This window comes from Camelus dromedarius, chromosome 16 (genome assembly GCF_036321535.1).
Source record: "Camelus dromedarius isolate mCamDro1 chromosome 16, mCamDro1.pat, whole genome shotgun sequence".
NCBI lineage: Eukaryota > Metazoa > Chordata > Mammalia > Artiodactyla > Camelidae > Camelus > Camelus dromedarius.
Genome location: NC_087451.1, coordinates 49,625,221 through 49,648,563, shown reverse-complemented (window position 1 = coordinate 49,648,563; position 23,343 = coordinate 49,625,221). Strand labels below are relative to the sequence as shown.

The following is a 23,343-nucleotide window of genomic DNA, read 5'->3' as shown; positions in this document are numbered from 1 at the left end:
TAGGTGAGTTTTTTCTTGTCTTTTTTCTTTTTTTTTTTTTCAAGAAAAAAACATACATTTATATTATAAGAAGAAAACAGAATTGGTGCCATATTTCTCAAAGTTAATACAAGAACTTCTAAGGTAATATTGTTTCCTATATAATAGCAGGAACATTAGGGCCCTTAGTGCTGTGTCTCGGTTTTACCTGGCTTACCTTGCTAACTATAAGAATGTTAACTTCAGTGGGAGAGTGGTGCAAGGGCAGAGGAGGGTGGGACTATGGCGTGGTGGAGGGGACAGAGGGTGTGGTGCTGGTGTACACCCGCTTCCTAGCCTGCCATACATGGAGTGAGAACTGTAGTAATAGTTTGACAGATCCTTATGCTAAATACGCACCCACCTAACAACAGAGCAATTCCACTCCTAAGAATTTATGTGAGAGAAATGAGAACACTTGTCCACAAGTGTGTATAGGAATGTTCATAGCAGCCTTATGAATAACACCAAATAATGGAAACAACCCACATGGCCATCAGTGAAAGAACAGACAAACAACTTGTGATGTATTCATATAAGGAATAGCACTCAGCAATGAAAAGAGCCTATGGATACTGTAGCATTTGACAGAAAGAAGCCAGAGGCAAAAGTGTACCTCCTGGACCAGTGGTAAAGGATTCTGGGAAGCTGAGATGCTAGCAACCAAACAAAAAATGAGGCAATAATGCACTCCAGAGAAAACAAACTGGTACAGGGAAGGAAAAGTAATCACAGTTTTCCACTGTTCAGTTCAGCTGTGATTAGCATGTCCACAGTCATAAGATGTAAACACTGAATGCTGATCCAGGCAAAATCAGAATATAATCGTCCTCAGAGGATGGGCAGAGGGTCCTGTGTGGTTGGGGGGGCTGGGGCCAAGAGAAGGAGAGAAGATTCGATCCTTATTTTGCACAGTGTAAAGTCAGTAAATAATCCCAAAACTGAAAAATCAAAAAGAAAAAAGTGACCTCCTGTATGATTTCAGTTCTATGAAACTCTAGAAAAGGCAAACTAATCCGTGTCAACAGCAGATCAGAGGTTGCACGGCACTGGGAGTGGAAGTCAGGGGTTAACTGCAAAGAGGCACTAGGGAATTTCTGAGTGATGAAATGTTCTCTATCTTTATTGTGGTGGTGATCACACAGGTGTATTTGTTAAACCTCAAAGTGTTTACTTAATATGGATGCAAATGATTGTGTGTATACTATCTGAATAAAGCTGATTTTTTAAAAATTGTGTTTTGTGTACTGAGCAAAAGCAGTTAGACACAAAAGAATATATAAAGGTTATGTGAATTTCTGAAACAGACAAGACTAACCCTCGGCAACAGAAATGAGACTATTCGATGGTAATAGAATTAGGGGTAATCTTTTATTGTGGTGTTGGTGGTGGGGGTAACAGAAAAAAAGTACTTAACTGTTCAGGAGTAAAAGAAAGATGTTATATCTATCTTGATACAGTGTACTGATCAAAACTGTATGCTTAAGATTTGTGTATTTAACACTAAGTAATTATTCCTCAATAAAACTGAAACAGGAAAAAAATAAAATAAAAATAAAAACCTCAACTTATGTCCCTAAACCTGGTCTTCTCCCATGTGCCATCCACTTGCACAGACCAGAACTTAAATGTCATCCTTTTACCTTCCTCTCTCCCATCCCCATCCCCCCGTGTCTAATTAATTAATCATCAAGGGTTCTTAAACTTATCTCCTAAAATCTTTTCATGCGTCATCTCCAACACCCGAGTCCACACCTCCATCATCTCACACCAAGGCTCTTGTATCCACTCTAACTCCTCCTACATTCCATTCTTTACACAAGAGCCAAGTTAATCCAGCAGTCAGATTAAACTTTCAAAATCCAAATTTTATGTCCATACTCATGTTTAAAACTCTCTAATTGCTTCTTATGGCTCTTAGCATAATGACAAGATTCTTCCATATGGCCTAAAGTCCTACCTACATGGGCAGGCAGCCACCTCTCCAGCTTAATCTCACATTCTTCTCACTCCTGCTCTCCGTGCTCAGGCCACACCGGAATTCTCCCAACCTTCTGTATTCACCATGCTCCTTCCAGCCACAGGGACTCTGCAGACTGTTCCCTCTGCTGGAACACTGCTAGCCAACTAATGAACTCCTGCTCACCCTTCAATTCAGGTGTCATTTCCTCAGCAAATCTTTCTTGGCCAGACCAAATCTGCCTAATCTAATAAACCTTTGTACCTCTCCTTTTTAGCACAACTGCAATTTTTCATTGGTTGGCCCAGTTAATGTTTAATCATAAATTATCTTCCTCTAGAGTGTAAGCCTCATGAAGACAGGGAATATGTCTTATTTTCCATAATATTACTAGTACCAAAAACCGTGTCTGGTACGTAGCAGGTATTTAAATATTTACTGAGTAAGTTCGTAAGTCAGTGTCCTGGTATTTGTTTGCCTGTTTATTTTTTCACTATTTTGTCTAGAGATGGCCACAAAATGTCTACAGAAGATCAAGATCTTCAAATTGCAGTTGTAGCATTGTCAATATTGTCATCTTTTAAAATGGGACTTATTAAAGCTTCAAATGGTAATTTACATGCCTTTTCATCAAAGTAAATGAATAAAAACAAAATACATTCCATAAAATATTTTGGCAACTTAAAAATTTGTATCAGACTGACCTGCTTTCATCAAAACCAAGGCCTGGATCAGCTGTTTTCTGAGCCCTTCTAGTAAGAAATAAAGGAGCAACTTTCATTTGTCCTTAGAAAAATAAATACTTAGGTTAGCATCAAAGTTTATCATCTCCACTTACCTCCAGCTACTTTCAAAACTCTTAAAAATTTTTTTTCACCAAAAAATTTTCTATATAATAAGCTCATCTCTCCACCTGGCAGTATCAGTATCAGAATCTCCCAGGAAGCTTTTTTTTTTTAAACTACAGATTCCCACAACCCACCTCTGGAGATTCTTAGTAAGTCTAGGAAAGGACCTAAAGATTTAAAGATTTATCCAGATGATTTTGATCTTCAGTCAGTTTGGGAACTACGAAGCGAACAGGCTAAACAGAAAGAAATGCAGTAACTACAAAGGGTAGCTGAGTGCTACCCTCTGTAAAACCCTTCACTACATTATAACTTTACTCATTAAAATAGAAATGTTTAATTAAAAGGTTATATTTTATAAGATAAGAGATTAAATTAAAATGAGACCTTTCAGAACAATGTAATCCCCACCAAAACGTTCTAATGTTCATCATCAATGTTACCAAATCTGATTACCAGGGACATTTTTAGGAGTCTTAAGTTTTTTTCCTAGCACATCATTCAGACACTGAAGTTTCTTCTGATTTTTCTCAGGATGCTTTAAAGAGGTAGAACTTGAATCTATTATCATTACAGAGTCCTAAGACAGAATAAGAAAAAAAATTCTTAGTGATATACAATTAATGCCATTCAAATTTCAAAAGGATTACAGTGCTAGAAGACATAGACAAGGTAATTACATTAGCAACTCCATATAACTCCGTCCGAAACTGATACAAAAAAAACCACGATATGAATGGCAGTAGTCTTGTGTATCATACAAGGTCACCTGATCAAAGAGTAGACTCATTATGACCACAGATTTTTTTTTTTAAATAAGCAACTAACAGACGACACTCCAGATAAAAGAATCAATACAAGTTATAAAAATTCTATACATCCTAGAAATGTTAGATAAAGTCTGACAAGTTTTCCTGTGGCCAGCATACCTCTATGGAGCGCCTACTATGTGTTAGGCAATACAGCAGCTACTGAGAACACACAGCCAAATGAAACTCAAGAGCTGGTGTCAAGGTTACACCAGGGTTTGGGGACAGAGAAGGGGCTAGTCCATGAATAGTTAGTTTAACTAGGTATAATACAGTATGGTAAGAGTAATATTGACAAAAAAAAAAAAAAAAAGGAAGTAAATTAAAGTACACATAGGGAAGGAAACTATCTGTCTTGAAGGCTTTCAACAGGAGATATTGAATTGTTCACAGCATTATTCATAGCCAAAAAGTGGCAACAACCCAAATATCCATCAACTGATGAATGGCTAAATGAAAAGTGGTATATCCACATAATAGGATACTATTTGGCAATAAAAAGAAATGAAATACTTATGCTACAATATGGATGAATCTTTAAAACATTATGCTAATTGAGAGAAGACAGACACAAAGGACCACATATTGTATGATACCATTTATATTAAATGTCCAGAATAGGCAAATCTATAGAGAAAGAAAATAGATTAGTGGTTGGCTAGGGTTGGGGGTGGGGAGATTGGGAAGTGACAGCTAAGGGGAAGAGGGTTTTCTGAGATTAATAAAATATTCTAAAGTTAATTGTAGTGATGAATGCACTACTCTGTGAATATACTAAAAGTGACTGATCTGCACACTTCAAATGGCAAATTATATTTCTACAATAAAGCTGTTTTAAAAAAAAGAGGAGGGAGGGTAAAGCTCAGTTGTACAATGTGTGCTTGCCATGCACGAGGTCCTTGGTTCAATCCCCAGTACCTTCATTAAAAATAAGTAAACCTAATTACCACTCCCCCCCAAAATAAAGTAAAATAAAATAAAAGAGGAGATGGTGGCATTTAGCAGGATTTAAAAAATCTGAGTAGGAATTCCTCAGGTAGAAGAGAGTACCTAAGATACATTTCAAGCTGAGAGACTACAAACTGAAAAAAGGAAAAATTGCACCCTTTAGGGAGAAATGAATAATTTAGTATGAGAGAGCAAAGTGTATCTAAGGAAGGGGATTGTTTGAGGAAAGGGAAAAGCTAGTTTAGCCTATGAAGAATCTTGAAGGACTTGATAAGGATTCAGACTATATTCTGTATGCAAAAGAGAGCTAAACACTTTTAAAAGAGAACTGAGAATGATATTCCACCACGTCAAGGCCATCGTACAATTCTACCTTATAACTTAAGAGTGGTTTCCTTCTTCTGTTCCAAACAGCAGAACAGGACAGAATTTAAACCAATAAATATTTGGAATACTTACTTGTGTTGCTGACCTTTCAGGAAGTGTCTGATGTCTGGACGAACGCCTCAAAGGTGTCACTATCTCTTCAGCAGCTTTTGACCTACTAATGTGTAATGCTTTTGCTTTTTCAATGAGTTGTTTTGCTTTTGATACATTTTTGGAAGCACTGCTTACCTAAACACAAATGTGAAATAATAATTGAGGTCACTGGCAAACATTTTATATTTAATAGAAAAAAACAGAAAAGGCAAAACTTTGGAAAAAAGTAAAAAAAAAAATCAGTGGTTGACAGAAGTTAAGGAGAAAAGAAGGGATGAATAGGCGGAGCACAGAGAATTTTTAGGGCAGTGAAACTACTCTGTCTGGTACTATAATGGGGATGCATGTCATTATACATGTGTCTAAACCCACAGACTGTACAACACCAAGAGTGAACCTTAATTTAAATATGGACTCGGGGTGATAATGAAGTCAATGTCAAGTTCATCAACTGTAACAAGGGTAGTATTCTGGTATTGATAACAGGGGAGGCTATGCATGTGTGTGGGCAGAGGGTATATGGGAAATCTGTATCTTCTGCTCAAGTTTTTCTGTGAACCTAAAACTGCTCTAAAAAATGAAGCCCATCAAATACACAAATAGAAATATATAATCACAAATCACATTAAATGAAAGACAAAAAAAAGGTCATTCAAATCTTACCAAGGAAATTAAATTAAAATGTGTCTAGTGATACTTGATTTGCCTTTATTTCTTACTTGAAATCTATCCAGATAAATATAATTTATCTGAAAAACACCCAGAAAGATATGTGTATTAGATGTCTGTATAGATTAAGATTGTTGGTTATTTCCCCACCATCTTCATGGTATCTCTTCTTTGATTTTAGTCACTTTCAGGCTGAATCCTTTGGAGAGAGGTTGAAAAGGCATTAGGTATGGAGAACAGCACTAGAAAAGAGTAAGGTCCAGCCTTCAGATCTTGCTCTGCCATTGATGTACTAAGTGATCTTGTGCATTTAAATACTATCTTCTAGATAATGTGTTTTCCACATTCTGAGTTCTACCAGTTTTTACTTTTGGATTTGAAACATACAGCAAGCACGCTGTAAAACAGTTTATATTTTAAAAATAACATTTATCTATTTCAGCATAGGAAAAAGTCTCGACAGATGAACATATAACTATTAAAAGTGGGCTGCCCCTAGAGGGTAGGAGAGAGAAGAGGAAAAAAAGTTTTCTCTTTTAATTTTATACACTACTGTTTTTTAAACAAATGTTTGCTGGTTTTTTTTTTTAACTTTAACTTTTTTTTTTAAAAAGCATTAAAAAGAAGAGGCATGGATAGTTAAAACACATGTAAGGTTAGGAATGTTAAGATTTGCTTCTATAGTAGTGGAGTGACAGATTTGTTGTTGCTCTGCTAGCAAAATTTTTGACAGGCTGATGGGCCTTATGATAAGTTAGTATTCAAAATAAGCCACCTACATTTAAATGAACAATAGAATCACTGAAACAGTTATACACAGAAATACGTTTTAGTGAATGTGTAAAAAAAAATACACATTTTGGTAAGTAGAAATCTGTTTTTTTATAATAGTTATTTTTCTAATAAAGTTTTTAAAAGTTCATATTTACAAAAAAACAGAAAACAGAAAAATGAAGAGAATGAAGATCAACCATAATCCTAACACCTCAAAAAACAGTCATTCCCAGCAGCCTCCTTTCCGACCAGGCTGTCTGTCCTCCCAGCTCTTATGTGGTTTCTCCTGACTACATCAGGCACTTTGGTCCCAACAGCTCTACTTTCTTCCTGTTTATCAGCCCTGCCCTGCTCCCCTTTGCCACCCAGCTGAAATTCCACTGTATATCACTCTTCAAAATGTTTTGACCTCCTGTGACACCACTGTCCTTCAAAACAGGGTTAAATATTTACTTTATGAGATTAATGCTATGAGTACTACTCATAGTACCTGGAATGTAACATGCAATCAAAAAAAAAAAAACCAAAAAACAAACAGCTGTTAAATAAAAACAAAAGAGAAACCAACTTTCTGTGGCAGTGACTTTCACCCAAGGGTTACACCAGAATCACCTTGGTGACTTCTGCAAAACATACATACTTGTACCTACTCACCCTGGAGAGAGTCCAGTTCTCTCATGGAGGGGATAAGAAGCTTATTTTGCAAAAGCAGCTAACATATTCTTAAATACCTTACCTCTCCCTTTAGGATAGTGGTTTTCAACTGGAGGTGATTTTTTCCCTCTAGAGGATATTTGGCAACATCTGGAGATGTTTTTGGTTGTCATAACAAGGGGAGTTGGAGTGCTACTGGCATCTCATGAGGGCAGGGTTACTGCCAAACATCCTATAATTCACAAGACAGTCCCACACCAAAGAATTATCCAGCCCACAATGTCAACAGTACCAGGACAGAGACCCCACTTTTTAGCCTCTAATCTATAGAAATAAACCAAAAAGTCAATCATGCTTATTTCCATAAGCAGTCTTAAGAAAAATGATTGGAATGTAACTCTCACTAAGAAAATTTCTTCTAAGTAAACTATACTATCTTCATTAATTTTTCATCTCACAATAAGATATGTTGATCTCTTAATAATATGAAAAATAATATAGGGTTGTAGTTAACATAACCAGTCTATGAAATACGTGTATCTTGTTTTGGTGTATGACTTCCAATAGTAGAAGCTGCTGTTCCCGGAAATATATTATCACTTATAGGACTCTCTAATATTTCAATTACCTTTCTAGTTTGAGACATAAAATCTTCTTCAGCTGCTTCAGATTTCTTAGATCTTTTCTTAGATTTTTTCTTAGATTTCTTGGGAGTACTAATTCTGGTGAATTTCATTCTGAAAAAAAAAAGATATTCAGACACATTTTCACGATTATAATGTGTAAGAATTTCAATTAAATATAGAAAAGAACCGAGTAGGGCTCCAGTTTCTGGACAGTTCTGAAACAGTAAACAAAAACTAAAACACACCCCCATTAGTTTCAAGCCACTAATTCAAAAGTAAGCCAAATGTTAAACTCTTAGAAAATATAGTTTCCTTTTATAAATCATAAGCTTTACAGAAAATTAGCCCGTAGGATCACCTTACATTAGCAAGAACCACCCTGCAAGTATATACCTCATAGTATATGGCTCAGAAATAAAGTTCTACAATTTATTTTTTCTCTTTGTTAAATGCACAGAAATCATATTTGGAGAATGTTTCTCCAGGAATTAGCAACTGCGATAAAGAGTTTAAAACTCATCTAAAATACATATAGAGTACTTCTGAAACCATGCCTGACTTTTAAATCAAATATGGAAATTAAGCAGCATGTTTGAAACTCTGTTTTCTTTTTCTTATAAATCAGTTGTGTTCTAGGGAAAAATAATACTCTCCAACGCTTGAAGTATTTTCCTTCCCGTCTAGTAATATACACAGAATACTCAGAATTTCAGAACAAAACAGAAGTTTACCTAATAGGGCTCTCTGAATCAGAGGATACTGTTATCAGTTCCGCTGTATATAAGCTACGCTTTTCAGATAAGTTGGCTGCTTTTGGAGTGGAAGCTTTTACTGGACTATCGTCTTGTGCATCTTCATAATCAGTACCTCTAATGATTATTGTAGTTGGTGTGCTGCTACTTCTTACAGATCTTCTGGTTGATCTGGGTGTGGAAACATTTACCAAGCTGTCTTCAGTTCCACCTTTAGAGTGTATAACTTTATCCTTGACTGGTATGCTGGTTTTCCTTGGAGCCTTAGTGTTACACAGAGAGGAAATCTTTATAGGGCCATCATTTGCTGCATCTTCACAAATGAGGCTTTCATGGGTACGTAATGTGCTATTTTTGAAAACTGCTGTTTTCTTTTGTCTTAAACTCATTCTAAGCCTGTTTTGATTTTGTTTCTCTTTAAAGGAAAAAATTGTTTCTTTCTTTTGATTATTTCCCTTTTTATTTTCACCTGGAGTAGCACCAGATTCTAAACTTTTTTTATTCTTTTTCTTCAGCTTTTTACTTTTCTCCTTAGGAAAACTTCCCTTATCAGTGTGTGACTGTGGATTGTCATTATTTGAAACCATATGAATATTAGGACTTTGCATGACTTTTTTAGAATTATTGTCTCTTCCTTCCTCACTTGAAGGTTTTTCATTGAGCTCTTTCTGCTTATCAGAAGACTTTTTGACTCCATTTTTAAGTGCATCTGATACTGGCTGCCTAAATGCTTTCATAAACTGTTGTCTTTCTTCTGGAGTGCATTTTGGTTTCACAGCTTCAGAACTTCCAGCCTCCAACACTGCCAATTCAAGTTCTTCCTCATGTATAACGACGTTAGATTTTCTTTTCTGAATCGTCTGTTCATTCTCAGGATCAGACAGACTACTTTCCATTTCCACCTGCTTTTGTTTCAGGAAAATTGAGGGTATTTTCCCTGTCTTTTTGGGAGGAACAGGGTGAACTTGTGCAAGAACGGTGACTGTCTTAAAGCGAGCCTGCTGGGAAATTTCATAGGTTTCTGGGTCACTCACACAACCACTTTTGCCTGTATCTTCAGCAGTTTCAGAAGAAATACAAATTGACATTGTAGAGTCTGGTATCTGTTCCACTTTATTTTCCTTGTGACTTTTTAAAAATTCCTCATACGAGACAGTTACTGTACTATCATTTAACTGGGCTGTTTCAGTTATATTATCCCTTGATTCTGCAACATTCGCAGGACTTCCGACCTCATTACTTAGGCCAGGTATTACCCGTTCACTACCTTGAACATCTCTTTTAAGGAGATTTAGTTCCTCTGCCAAGGGTAAACTTTCAGATAGATCTATTATATCTCTGTACTTCCTTTTCCTCAATTTTCTGCAATCATTTTTTGTGGGCTCCTGTTTAGGATTTACTTTCTTAGAACTTTTTTTGGAGGTCATAGTGCTTGATTGTTTTTTGATACCTTGAATACTTTCTGCAAGTATCTCTACATGTTTCTTGTAGAGTAAAGCAGAACTACTTTCCACAAAATTGTCATTTAAACTAAAGTCTTCTTTGCTATCATCACTATTAATTTCAATTGGAGATTCATTTTCAGTTTTAATAGTACTTAGTTGATGAGATAAATTAACTCTCTTCCCTCTCTTCTTACACTCTGTCTTTGAGAACATTTCCAAAGGTGTTTTACAGTCTTTGCCACTGTCAGCAGGCAACGGTGTGGATGACTTTATCTTGCTCTTTTTTGCTGTCTGAGTCTTCTCATTTGTGGATGAAGTCTTTTTAAAATAATCCAGGATATTACTGGATTTTGGTGAAGAGAAAACCCTGTCTCCAGTCTTCCCCACTGGTGATAAATATTTTGTAATTGTTTTGCAAGAATTTCTGTCATCATCTTTCCTTCGCTTCTTGCATGCCTATCAGTTTAAAAGAAAAAAAAAAAAGCACTTATTTCAAGCAAAATACTACAAAACATACATTTTAAACATGGACCTATTATTTTATGTAATAGAATGAGAAAAGACTCCCTTAGTTGATAAACATATTACGAAGAAAAAAATGCTTTAAAGTTGAACCTACATCCAAATCTCAATGTCATATCAAGCTATACAATTATAATTTGTGCAATTTACCATATATATATTATACTTCAATGAAAAGTTTCAAGGCCAGTACACTTGTGTACAAATGTGTTAATTACTGCTGGCTTCTGTTTACTCTATGATCTTTGATTAGTAACACCACTGCACAGAATTTATAATGAACATGTTACATACAAACATGTAAAGTCTGATGCGTGGTAGGAACTCTGTAAATGTTATTTCTATTTCCTTTATACTTTTTGAGTTAAAAATAAACAAATTACTCTATTTCCAAGAAACAGGTACATAGTGAACAAGTCTAGGATCCCAAAATTTACTAATAAGTAAAAATTATGATGGACACTTACTACAAATAAAACAAATAAGACTTTCCAGTGTTTTAATTTGCTATTAAAACTGTTGCTGCCTGCCTCCTACACTATTTTTTTTCCCAACGAAAGGTCTTACATATTTATTACTGAGCCAAAGCACTCGTGCAGAAACACTAACAAAAAGAGAAAAATCATTTTCCCAATTAAACACATCCAGCCATTCAGATAGCAGTGATGCTTTCAGAGTGACATGGTAAGACGTAAGTGACCCTAACACAATGTAAATACGTGTGCCATCTCACGTGGGGGGCTCCTTAGAGACCCAGCTTGGTTCTTCTCCAACGTCTTCTCTTGGAGCTGTACCTGATTTTATTACCAATTTTCATTCGAATCCATTGGGGAATGGGATGATTCTGCATTTGTTTCTTGGCCAACAATCGCTTGATCCTGAAAGTCTTGTGAGAAGACGTGGCGAGGGGCAAACCCAACCTCACACGGGATGGCGGAGAAGAGATGAGAGCTACACTGTTTATTACCCTTAAAAAAAAGCTCCATCAGTCTTTTCTTTAATTCTAACTGCCCTCAGTTCATTTGTTAGAATAAACTTGCCAGAATAACAGGGAAACTTCTAAAAAGGTAAGTAATAAAGGAATTATACTTCTGGAAAATTAAAATATATTGTAAAGCTACCATGATTAAAAGCATAGCACTGATGCATGAACAAGCAGGCCACTTAACAGAATGGATGAGAAGATCAGAAAAAGACAAGCATATATTTGAGAATTTGGTATATAATAGTAGCATTCAAGTTATCAGGCAAAGAATTAGTTAATAAATAGTACTGGGACAAATTTTTAACCATCTAGATAAACAGGAGGCAAAATAAATTACAGACAGATTAAATTTTACATCTTAAAATGAAATGGTAAATGTATTAAAGAAAATGCTAATGAGTTGTTACTATTATCCTGAGCTGTATCAGAGACGCTAGACCATAGGCCCTGGAGTCAGATCTAAGTTCAAGTGCTAGTTCTGACACGTACCAGTGTGGGACCTTAAGCAAATTACTTTCAATTTTCTAATTAACTTTTTCTAACTTAATTTAACTTACTTTAAATGACTTCTTAACCTTCTGTCGTCTGTAGAATATAGATAATAACATCTCATCACAAGGCTGATATTAAGTTAAATAATGTGTATAAGTACCCTACTCTTACAATACTAAACAGTAAGCATCATTACTATGAAATAGGCTCTCGAAGCAGGGCACCAAAAGCAGAAACTAAAAAAAAGGTTGAAAAACTGACCAGGACTTGGGGAGGAAGGAACAGGAATGGAAAAAGAAAGAAAGAAAAACTGACCAAACAAAAACCCAAAACTGTATAATTCTAGTATCAAAAGTCCTTCCTCACACCTGATCCAAGCTGAAAAACTGCCTTGACTCAACAAACAAGTATCAGTATAACAACTATTAGTAAGCAGAAAAAAACACTCAATTCTAAATAAGTGAACATACATCTTGGCTCACTTCAAGGATACCAGTATGCATACTTCAGTTAGAATGCTGGATTGAGATGAAAAGGTGTAAAAATATAGCAGCTGTCTACTGTAAGATGCTACTCCACTAATTCATGGCATTAGAATCTCTTTATAACGACTGCTTAGTGCATTTCACTGAAACTTGATGAACACACGAGAATAACAGCATGCCAGGTTGCAACTTCTAACTGCAGTATCTTAAGCTCTAGAACAATGAGAAACTGATTTTTAAATCAAGCACTTTGTTTGATTCCTGTAGTGACAATCTAACTGGTATTCCTAGAACAGGTGGATAGGTGACTAGAAAAACTTAAAAGATTTTTTTCAACGCTAAAGTTCTAATAATTCCTTATCATGAACCCAGACTTGACCCTGGGATCCTCCAGGACATTTCAAAAGCCCAAAACATCAAGTTTCACCAACATTTCAGGATCTGGGAGCTGGTCCTTAACGAGACATCTTAACGTCCCCGCAAACATCTCACAATCCCAATGTTTGTAGGGACCTATCATGACTGTAAGATACGACGCGCTCTAGCAACTGTTCCACATAATGGCACAACTGTGGAGCCTCGCCCCTCCTTTTCCCTCATAGATCCTAAATCAGAATCACCTTCCACCCATCCCCTACATACGGAGATACTCAAACTCACCTCAATTTCGTAGTCCTTCACCGGAGGCGGAGCCGTTGCTGCCGCCATGGCCAGGACCCCCACCATGCTCCCTGCTTCCCGGAATCCCGGACCCTAGGATCTTGCGCGGCCCGGCCCGGCCTGTCTGGAGGCCATGGAGGCGGCCGGCTCCAGCAGGAGCGAGGAGCTGGGCCGTGGGGTCCGCCTCGGACTCCCTCGCGCCCACTGCCCCGAGTGGTCGCAGAGGCTGGGCCCAGCTCAGCCGAGTCGAACGCGGGAAGAGGCGGTGAAAAAGCGCGGGCAGCGAGGACTCGGGGGTGCGGCCGGTGATCGCGGGGCGCCCTGGAGGCGGGCGCTCCAGTTCTGAGCAGTCGGAACTGGGGCGCAGGCCGGGAAAGCAGGCCGAACGCAGACCCGACCCGGCGCTTTCAGAGGGAGTTCTTGTCAATTGGGTTTTCGCGCCGTCCTGAGCGCAGGGGGCGGGGCTTAGGTCGCTTCCGGAAGCTGTCGGACGGTGAGCCGGTAAGGCCAAAATACTTCTTTGGCGAACCTACAGAAGGCAGGACTGTTTTACCGTGAAATTAAAAATTGGCGGGGATTTGGGAAATTCAGATTTCTCACACCCAGTTTCACGGATGAGGTTGTGATTTGACTAAAGTCTGTTGGTGGCAGAATTAAAATCCTAGACTTTTGACGCCGCAGACTAGCCATATTTGAAAGTGGCAATTTCAAAAATACAGAAAAGGGAGTAACAGTTGATTACATTCCTCCCACACAGAATGAAAAGTTATTTTGGCAAGCGTCCTACTTCGAGATACGCCCATTTCGGGTACGAAATTTCAACTTGTTACCCTTAATTGAGCTAAGGAGGCATTTCTTCCCGTGGATTTCGTCCTCGCGAGCAGCTAAGAGCCTCAGCTGGTTGGCGTGTGTTGCAGTCGTCGCTGGGTACCAGTTACCAGTTGTTTGCCGGTTTGTAGTGATGATAATCTCGTATATCATTTGCATTGTTTCCATATTTATTTAGCTTTACTTTTTCTTTTTTACATTAAACTTGCGATACGTAGAGTGTGCTTATTTTGAGTGCATAGTTTTAGCTGCACGGTTTGTGAGAGCTGAAACAGGACAGGTAAAAGGACCTGTCAAATAGCAACCGGAAGCCACCTCGTTAGGTCGGGTAATGCAACCTGATTTTAACTGTTGACCTAATTGTGTCTACCTTTATGGTATTTGCTATTGTCTGGATAACATACAGGGTAAAAATTTCTCCAGTGAAATTAGTGGTAATTATTTTTTCCTTGAAAATTTCAGCCCTGGATAAGATTTTTTCAGGAAGGGAGACTACACTACCTTCAGTCTTCTAAGTATACACTATTTTGCAGTTTTGGTTTTGTTTTCTTATAACTCACGTAGTGTAATAACGCGCTCAAGGAGAAGGACATGGAAGAGGAGGAGGAGCAAGAGCGAGGAGAGGGAAGAGAGGAGGAGAAATAAATTAGAAAATCACAGGAAAAAAAAAGAGTCTCCTTGACTTCCACCTCCAAACTCGGTTTCTTCCTCTTCTCCTCAACGGTAGCCAATATTGCACCCTTTTTTTTTTTAATACTTTTACATACATACATGGATCCACAGAAAAATCTTTAGTTTTGTTTTTCTATTCTTTACATAAAAGGTAACAATGCAAATATCACTCAGCAATTTCCTTTTTTCATTGATCAGTGTTTTCAAGAGCTATCCATGATACGTGTAGATCTGATTCATTCTCTTTCATTAATGAGCATTCCACCAAATTATACACATTTTATTTATCCATTTCCTTAGTGATGGACATTTAAGTTGTCTCCGATTTTCTGTTATTTAAACATGAACATTCTTGTCTCCTTGAACACATGTAATGCTTCTCTAGAATACACACTTACAGAATTGCTGGGAGGAATTGCTGGGTTATAGGGTTTGTCTCTCACGCTTTTTATTCTTCTAAAGAACTAAGCGTTTAAAATACATTGGGTTTTAAGCATTTGCGCTGAGTTTAATTTTAGATACGTAGTTAGTATTTTACACAACTTTTATTTAGGAGCTTAAGGCACTTGTCAGTTCTAAATTAAATGAGCTTTCACATTTGTAAGCATGTACGGTGTGCCTGGGTTGTTTTGGATTATCTTCCCCATCTGGATAACCCCTACACTTAAAAATTATTATTAACTTTTATAGTTATCCAAGTAATACCTGTATTTGGATAAAAATGTCAAAGAGCATTACAAAACTTATTATCAAAAATCAGCTGATTTCTATTTCATACCCCAGTTCTGTTCCCAGAGGCAACCACTTGCAAAATTCTTCTAGCACTATCTCCTTATCTTTAAATACTTTAATATCTTTATACATCTATTTCTTGATCTAATAATTTTCAACAGTATTCATTAATGTCCTGTTATGGTGGTTAAGGATTTAACTCTCTCGTAACATCACCCTCCACACTTCCTATCCTCCCACCTTCCCAATATAGTTATATTATAAAGACTTATGCACTTGTATACAAATGTTCATAGTGTGACTGAGCAGTACACTATGGGGCCTTCCCAGAACAGACCTCCCACCCCTATGTCCTCTGCCTGCCTCTTGTCTATAGAAAAACTTTAGTCTCCTAGGCTTCCCCAAATTCCAAAGAGTACCTTTAATCAGGGAAGTGGGAAAGTGCAGAAAAAAAGGAAAACCATCAAACAAGACAAAATAATAATAGTTTAGCCATTAAACAAAGTCAAGGACTTCCTCCTCAAAAGCTAGAGATAATACTCTGAGCCATATCTGTTGAGCTGTTTTGCAGATGTTAAAACCGCCACCAGGTAGAAGAAGTTAACTGTATGCTGCCCACTAGCATGGAGACCCCAGACGGGTTATAACCAGAAAGTTGATGTTTTTGACTTGTGATTACCTCACCACCAGCCAATCAAAAGCTGGCCACACACCCCTACAACCCTGTCCCTCACCCTGCCTTTAAAAATCTCCCTGAAAGCCTTCCGGGAGATCAGGTCTTTAAAGCACTAGCTACCTGGATTCCTTGCTTGGTGCCTTGCAAGAAAACACTGCACTTTCCTTCACCACAATCTGGTGTCAGTAGGTTGGCTTTGCTGCACATGGGCAAGGGGACCCAAGTTTTAAAAAGTATACACCTAGGGCTTCCTAGCCTGAGTTTCTCAGGAGTCTTCAGGGAGAGTTAGCTCAATTCTGAATGTTTCGCCCCCTACAGTTAAGGATGTAAATTCCTTCAACTGACTTGAGCAATTACTACTCCTCCAACCACATTCATTCCCCTCTCCTTGGGTGGTGGAGCAGGTAAATTAGGTTTACTTATTTAACTGGAGTTACTGGGGATTGAACCCAGGACCTTGTGCATGCTAAGCACATACTCTACCATTGAGCTACCATAGCCTCCCTCCCCACCTACTTTTCATCTTCCAAAAATTTGTGGAACTCTCTAGTGCTCTTTTATGTTCTCTACTGTTCCACTTGTCCCTAGTCCAGTTTTAAATCCCTTATTTGTTGTTTTGATGCAGTTTGGGATGGGAAAAGAGAGAAGCACCTGTGGCCAAGCCAAGAAAAGCCTTAAGACTCAGCTCTGGATTCACCTTGTCCATGAAACTTTCCCTGACACTTTTTTCCTTCCACTTAGCCTTCAACTGGATGAGGTGCCAGTGAGTGCCTTGCACTCAGTGTATTACATGTAAATTCCTGCTTATCTGTGTGTGATCTCCTCACTGGACTATGAAAGCAAGTCCTAAGTCTCATTCCTGGTTTGATTCCCAGCGCCTAGCAGAGAGCCAGACATATACTTTGTACTCTTTAAACATTTTGTAAATAAATGTGTGTTTTTACCTGGCCATATTATTCAGCCTTTATGTAAGCCCTGGGAGGAAGACATTTTACATTATCGTCACTTTATAGAAATGTAGTTCAGACATATTTCCGAAGTCACAATGTTTAGCCAAGTCTCCTAACTTTCAAGTGTAGTGCCTTTTTGGCACTAACACCGTGTAGTCAGCACATGGAGAAAAAGTAGAAAGTTGTCATTTTCTCCCCAATATTATATCTCTTTCTCTTGATAACCATTACTGTTGTCATTCTGGTATACACACTTCTCCCACTTGGCCAGTGTATTTGGGGAAAGCTCATTTCACCCCTGGCTCTGCATCCCTGGAGAGTAATCTGCATAATCCCACCTCCTGGCCACAGTTATTGGTACAGGGATGAGCACGTGACCTGTTCTAGGCCAACTGGGACTTGGAATATTGGAGGTCTTCTGGTTGCCTCTAGGAGATAAGCATGTTGGTACTACTGAGATGGGTCCAGGAAGGAGTCCTTCCATGCCTTGCAGAAGGTGTACAAGATGAAACAGCCTTAAAATAAGGTAATGGTACAAATGGCAAAAGGATTAGGAAGTCTCATCTTTGAAACAAACTAACCCTAAAGCCTTTTCAATTATGTTAGCCAATGAATCACCTTTGCTGGTAAAGACAGTTTGAGTTTTCTGTAACTGGTAACTGAAGCTATCCGAAAGGACACAAAATGAAAGGAGGCATAGAGAGGAAAACTAGGGAGACTCAAGGTGTAATGGGCTTATGCAAAAGATCTACATAAACACGAAAGATACATTTAGGAACATTCTGAATAAGTCAGTCAGGGTGACATTAACTTTCAGTCATATGGTAAATAAATACTAGGGACAAACTGTAGTACCTGATAAATATAATTAACACTGTTGTATGTTAGGGTTGAAAGTTAAGAGAGTAAATCCTGCAGGTTCTCATCACAAGGAAAAAAATTTTTTCTATTTAATCTTGTATCTGTATGAGATGATGGATGTTCACTAAGCTTATTGTAGTAATCATTTCATGATGTATGTAAGTCAATCTATTATGCTGGATGTCTTAAACCTACCCAGTGCTGTATGTCAATTATATCTCAATAAAAGTGGAAAAAAATTAAGGGACCATTGAGGTAAACTCAGGAAAGACTGACAAAAACAAAATATTTTCTATATGTTGTATATATTCTCAGCCTTGGCCTTTGTACTCCCAACCTACTAACAAAACGGAATTTTGCCTTTACCTCCTCACCTGCGGATTTCTTCAATGTGGCTCTGGAGCTTCTGTGATAAAGAATTGGGAGAAATTTAAGAGGCATGTGGGAAAGAGGATGGGTATCGGGAGGTCTGGGTTAAATAGGGAGCAAGAGATTGAGGGAGGAACTCCAGAGCGCTAATGGGAAATAAGACAATGAAAGTGGAGAAGAGAATGTTAAGGAGAGTTTCTATGCCATGAGTTGGAGACTGTCCAGAGACATAGCAGTTCAATACAATACTTGATTCTGGACTGGATCCATTTTAATAAAGGACTTCACTGTAACAATTGATTAAACTTGAATGAGGGGGTCTGAGAATTAGATGGTAATAAAGTATCAATATTAAATTCCTGGTTTTTGATGGTTGCATTTTGTGTTCATAGGAGAATGTACTTATAGGATGTTGGCAAGTTACTTTCCCATGGTTTACTTGGGAGAAAAAATGTTTTGCACTGTATGTGTAACTTTTCCGTTGATTTCTGCAATTTCTATAAATATGAATTTTCAAAATTAAAAAAGACATTGTACAAGTAAAAAGCTTTTAAGGGACACAAGTCGTGCAGCCATTATGGAAAACAGTATGGAGTTTCCTTAAAAAACTAAAAATAGACTTACCATATGATCTAGCAATCCCACTCCTGGGCATATATCCAGAGGAATCTGTAACTTGTAAAGATACATGCACCCCAATGTTCACAGCAGCACTGTTGATAATAGCCAAGACATAGAAACAACCTAAATTGACAGATGATTAGATAGAAAATTTGTGGTATGTTTATAGAATGAAATACTACTCAGCCATAAAAAAGAAAAAAGTAATGCCATTTATAGCAACATGGATGGACCTGGAGATTGTCACACTAAGGGAAGTAAGCCAGAAAGGGAAAGAAAAATACCATGTGATATCACTAATATGTGGAATCTAAAAAAAAACACAAATGAACTTATTTACAAAACAGAAACAAACAGACATAGAAAACAAACTTATGGTTACTAGAGGGAAAAGGGGGTGGAAAAGGATAAATTAGGAGTTCGAGATTTGTAGATACTAACTACTGTATATAAAATAGATAAACACAAGTTTCTACTGTTTAGCACAGGGAACTTTATTCAATATCTTGTAGTAACCTATAATGAAAAGAATATGAAAAAGAATATACATATACATATATATATACATATACATATATATATACATATGACTGAAATATTATGCTGTACACCAGAAATTGACACAACATTGTAAACTGACTATACTTCAATTTAAAAAAAAGAGATACAAGTCAAAATTAGAATGATTTCTTGATTACTTTGGATAACTGGAAAGTATTTCCTTGTATGAGTTGTTATTCAGAAACTAGGTTCTAAGATTTATTTGGCTGTAGCCAGTTGATTCTAAAGAATGTGTTAACAGTATTAAGTCTGAAAAAAGGGGAGTCAAGAGAGTGAAAAATTGTCAGTATATGCACCATAGAGTCAGGAGCTTTCTGAGAATAAGTTGGAGAGAAGAGAGAGAAAGCTTTTGTTCATCAGATGACCAAACTATTCTGGACTGAATCCATGTTTACCAAACAACTCTCTGGCTACAAGTTGGTTTTCCAGTTGTTGCAATTTTCTTGGCAATTAAATTCTTACATAAATAAATCAATTACCAAGTTGCTTTGTTTGTTTCTCATAAGTCTAATTAGCCATGAGGAATCTGTGCCTCTGAATCTGCTCACCTCTGGGTACACTTGAAAAGTCAATTCTAATGTGATGCCACAGAGATAACTCTGTAAAGCCCTGTCTGATGGCCTGCTGGCTTCTGTCATTGCCACCTCTAGATCAATCCTCCTCTTTGTTATTTTTTGTGTTTGGGGGGGGGGTGGAGGGAGGTAATTAGGTTTGTTTATTTATTTATTTATTTTTAGAGGAGGTACTGTGGCTCAAACCCAGGACCTCCTGCATGCTAAGCATGTGCTCTACCATTTGAGCTATACCTTCCCCCTCTCCTCTTTGTTATTGACCAGAGTATTTATTCTTTAGAAACTTGTGCTCTACAGTTTAAAAAGAAATCCAAAAATTTCAAGCCTGGGGAGTGATTTTGCAGAGCTTCTTCAGCTTTCCTTGTGGTACTTTTTTTTGTACAGTGTGGATATATTAGATACACATTTTCTACCTCCCATAAGTTAGTAGATTAAGGAAATAAAGTTGAATGAGCCTAAGTTTGGTATCTTGACTTTCTGAAAAATTAAAAAAAATTTTTTTTGTTTTTGTTTAATTTCATGTAGGAAAGTTTTCTGGAGTGGGAGCCAGTTCTGTTCAATTAGCTTTAGAGAGCACACAGAACATACCATGTTCAAGAGTATTTAATAAATCCTATTTTTTACTGAGTCATTCTGCATCCGAAACCTCTTGTTCTCTTGAACCACTTAACTATCTTTCCCTCTGCTTTCACTGTCAAACCTCCTTAAGGCCAACATCCTCATTTAAGCCACTATCCTATCATAACTAGACTAATGCCGTATAGTTTTTCCTGCTTACTCCCCTCCATCTGTCCTATGCATATTCATTTCACTAAAACACATATTTATTGAGAATTTACCATATGCCAACCCTTGACTTATCCTAACACAGACCCAAGTCCGGCCTTTCTTTATCATTTAACCTCCTAAAGCATTGTTTTGCAAATGTCACTGTGTGTGCAAAAAATCTGTAATGTCTATTCATTAAAGTCAAAGCTTCTTAACCTGAATTCTATGGCCCTTAATTTTATTTTAACTTCATCTCCCAATATTTTATTCAGTCCTACCTCTCCAAAGTGGTCTGCTCCTCCTTCCTTAAACAATCCACTTATATGCGGATCTCCAAGTCCTTGTACCCTCCACCACTTAGTTTTGTCCTACCTGGCGTGCTTTTCCTTACTCCTTTTTATTTAATTAATAACTTGATTCATTCTACAGATACTTGTTGAGAATCTACTAAGTGCCCAGCTACTTCAGGAAAAAGATATTCTTCCATTTCCTCTAGAAAGTCTTTCATTTTCTACAATTTTCTAATTTCAAGTGTCATTTACTTAGCACAGAACAATGTGGTAGAAAGAGCTTGAGTCTGGCCCAGGAAAACTGGGATTTAACCTCGAGCACAGATTCGTTGTGTAACCTTGGGTGAATCACTGTTCTGTCTGTTTCCTGGCAGGGGCAATTTTCAGCTCTAATAAACCTGGCCAGGAGGCAGCAAACCATGCTCAGGACCAAATCCGACCCACCACTTGTTTTTGTATGAACCCTGAACTAAGAATGGTTTTCACTTTTTAAAATAGTTGGTAAAGGATGCAAAGAATATTTTGTGACAGGTGACAATTATGTGCCATTCAAATTTGTGCCCCAAAGTTTTATTTGCACATGGTCACGCCCATTTACTTACTAAATTACAACACAAATTTCATGGCCCGCCAAACTCCAAATTTCACTACTAGCCCGCACAGAAAAAGCTTGCTAATACCCGTCCTGGACTTCTGCCAGGACTGAGGTATCTACCTGGGTCAATGCTTAGGCCTCTTAGGCTCACTCATTAGACTACGAGCCCTTATCTGCTTCCTCTGAGTGTGCTGCCTGGTTCACAGTAAGCTAAAACACCGGCTGCTGCAGGGATGCTCATTTACTAGGGAGGCAGGAAAATGATGATTTAAGAGTCATATGGGTTGAAATCCCGACAGCTGGAGAAAGTTTATTCCCCTCTCTGTCCCTCAGTTTCCTCCTCTGTGGAATGAAGGTGCAAGGAGGCCTGGTAGTGAGAACAGAATGAGATAAGATGTGGGAAGCACTTCGTCAGGTGTTATCAATCTTTCCCTGACTCCACGCGAGGAAGCACTGCGAGCCAGGCGGTGCGCGGGAGCAGCGCTGGGACGCGCAGAGTCTGCCCCGCGGGCGGCGCTGGGACCTGGGCGCGCGTCGCGCGAAGCTGTCAATCAAGGCCGCCGTGGGGCGGGGCGGGGCGGCGCTTCCGCCTGCGCGTGGCCGTGCCGGGCCGCTCGGCGGCGCCCGGGACAGTCGGGAACCGCGCCCGCACCCGCCGGCCGCGCGGCCGGACCCGGGGGCGATGGAGCTGGAGCCCGAGCTGCTGCTGCAAGAGGCCCGTGAGAACGTGGAGGCGGCGCAGAGCTACCGGCGGGAGCTGGGCCAGAGGCTGCAGGGGCTGCGGGAGGCGCGGAGGCAGGTCGGAGGGCCGCGCCCGAAGGGGCGCTGCGGGTCCCGGGGAGGGCGCGGGGTGCCCGGCGGTGGGCGACGGAACGGAGGGCTCCGAGGGGTGGGAGCGTTTGGAAACTCTGAAGGAAGAAGGAATGGGTCTCTGAAGGTGAGGGAGACCTAGCAGGGTCTGGAATCCGGGAGGTGGGTTCTGCGCGGGGGTCGGGGGGGAGGGGGTCTTTAGGGAAAGAGGCAAGTTTGAGGGGTGGAGAGTGAGGGGCGTTACCTAAACTGTGTGGGGCGGTGATGGGGATGGGGTGGGGCCGAGGTTGGGGAGCGCGAGGGACTAGAGCAAAATCCCAGGGCGTCACAGAGGGTAGTGAAGATTGAGAGTTGGGGGAGGTGGAGATTCTTTGGAAAACCTGCCATATGGATGGAGACTGGTTTTAGAGAGCTTGAGGGGAATGCGAGGCAGTGACTTGGGAAAAGATGAAAGTGGAAGCAAAATGGACATTGGAAGGGGAGAACTAGAGAGAGAGATGGAGTAGCTGTAGGGTTAACACTAAATGAATGGAATCAATGTCTGAAAGTAGCGCTTAATATCTCATGTGATTTTGAATGCATTAAAAGATCGTTTAGCGTGATCCCATTCTAGATAGTTTAGAATTTCAGGTGAAGCTGTGTTGGAAGGGCAAAAGAAGGAAAATGAAACCCTGGAGGGCTCAAATACAAAAGTGTAGGGGAATGGAAAAACAGATTTAAAGAGAGAAGTGCTGAAAGAAGATACATATGCCTTCAAGTGACAGCAGTTATCTGTTCCCTGGGGACATGGTTATCAAAGATATGGGAAAGCCACCTGGTTTTGCTACACCGTGGAACATAAACAGAAAAAGATATAACCCCACTGCAAATGTGTAGCTGGACAGATAATCCTCCAGCTACTATTAATTCAG

At 38.8% G+C, this 23,343-nt stretch overlaps 3 protein-coding genes across 3 annotated transcripts in view; 1 reads left to right on the top strand and 2 right to left on the bottom strand.

The window, feature by feature from the left end:
* Positions 1-13,538, bottom strand: part of ATAD5 (ATPase family AAA domain containing 5) — a 34,933-nt gene extending 21,395 nt beyond the window's left edge. Inside the window, exons 1-6 of the mRNA XM_031468318.2 lie at positions 13,128-13,538; positions 8,518-10,439; positions 7,789-7,897; positions 5,043-5,198; positions 3,283-3,406; positions 2,683-2,764 (exon numbers count right to left, since the gene is read on the bottom strand). Of these exons, the coding sequence (XP_031324178.2) occupies positions 2,683-2,764; positions 3,283-3,406; positions 5,043-5,198; positions 7,789-7,897; positions 8,518-10,439; positions 13,128-13,193 (2,459 nt within the window). The 5' untranslated portion in view covers positions 13,194-13,538. The remainder of the gene's footprint in view (positions 1-2,682; positions 2,765-3,282; positions 3,407-5,042; positions 5,199-7,788; positions 7,898-8,517; positions 10,440-13,127) is intronic.
* On the bottom strand, positions 11,018-12,987 carry LOC135323181 (large ribosomal subunit protein eL39-like). Its single transcript, XM_064494927.1, has 2 exons — positions 12,899-12,987; positions 11,018-11,425 (listed from the first exon to the last, which is right to left on the bottom strand). Exons 1-2 carry the CDS (start codon positions 12,985-12,987, stop codon positions 11,251-11,253), a joined length of 264 nt encoding a protein of 87 aa, XP_064350997.1. The 3' UTR covers positions 11,018-11,250.
* Positions 13,539-22,231: 8,693 nt separating the features above from the next.
* Positions 22,232-23,343, top strand: part of CRLF3 (cytokine receptor like factor 3) — a 32,294-nt gene continuing 31,182 nt past the window's right edge. Inside the window, exon 1 of the mRNA XM_031468323.2 lies at positions 22,232-22,421. Within this exon, the coding sequence (XP_031324183.2) occupies positions 22,305-22,421 (117 nt within the window). The 5' untranslated portion in view covers positions 22,232-22,304. The remainder of the gene's footprint in view (positions 22,422-23,343) is intronic.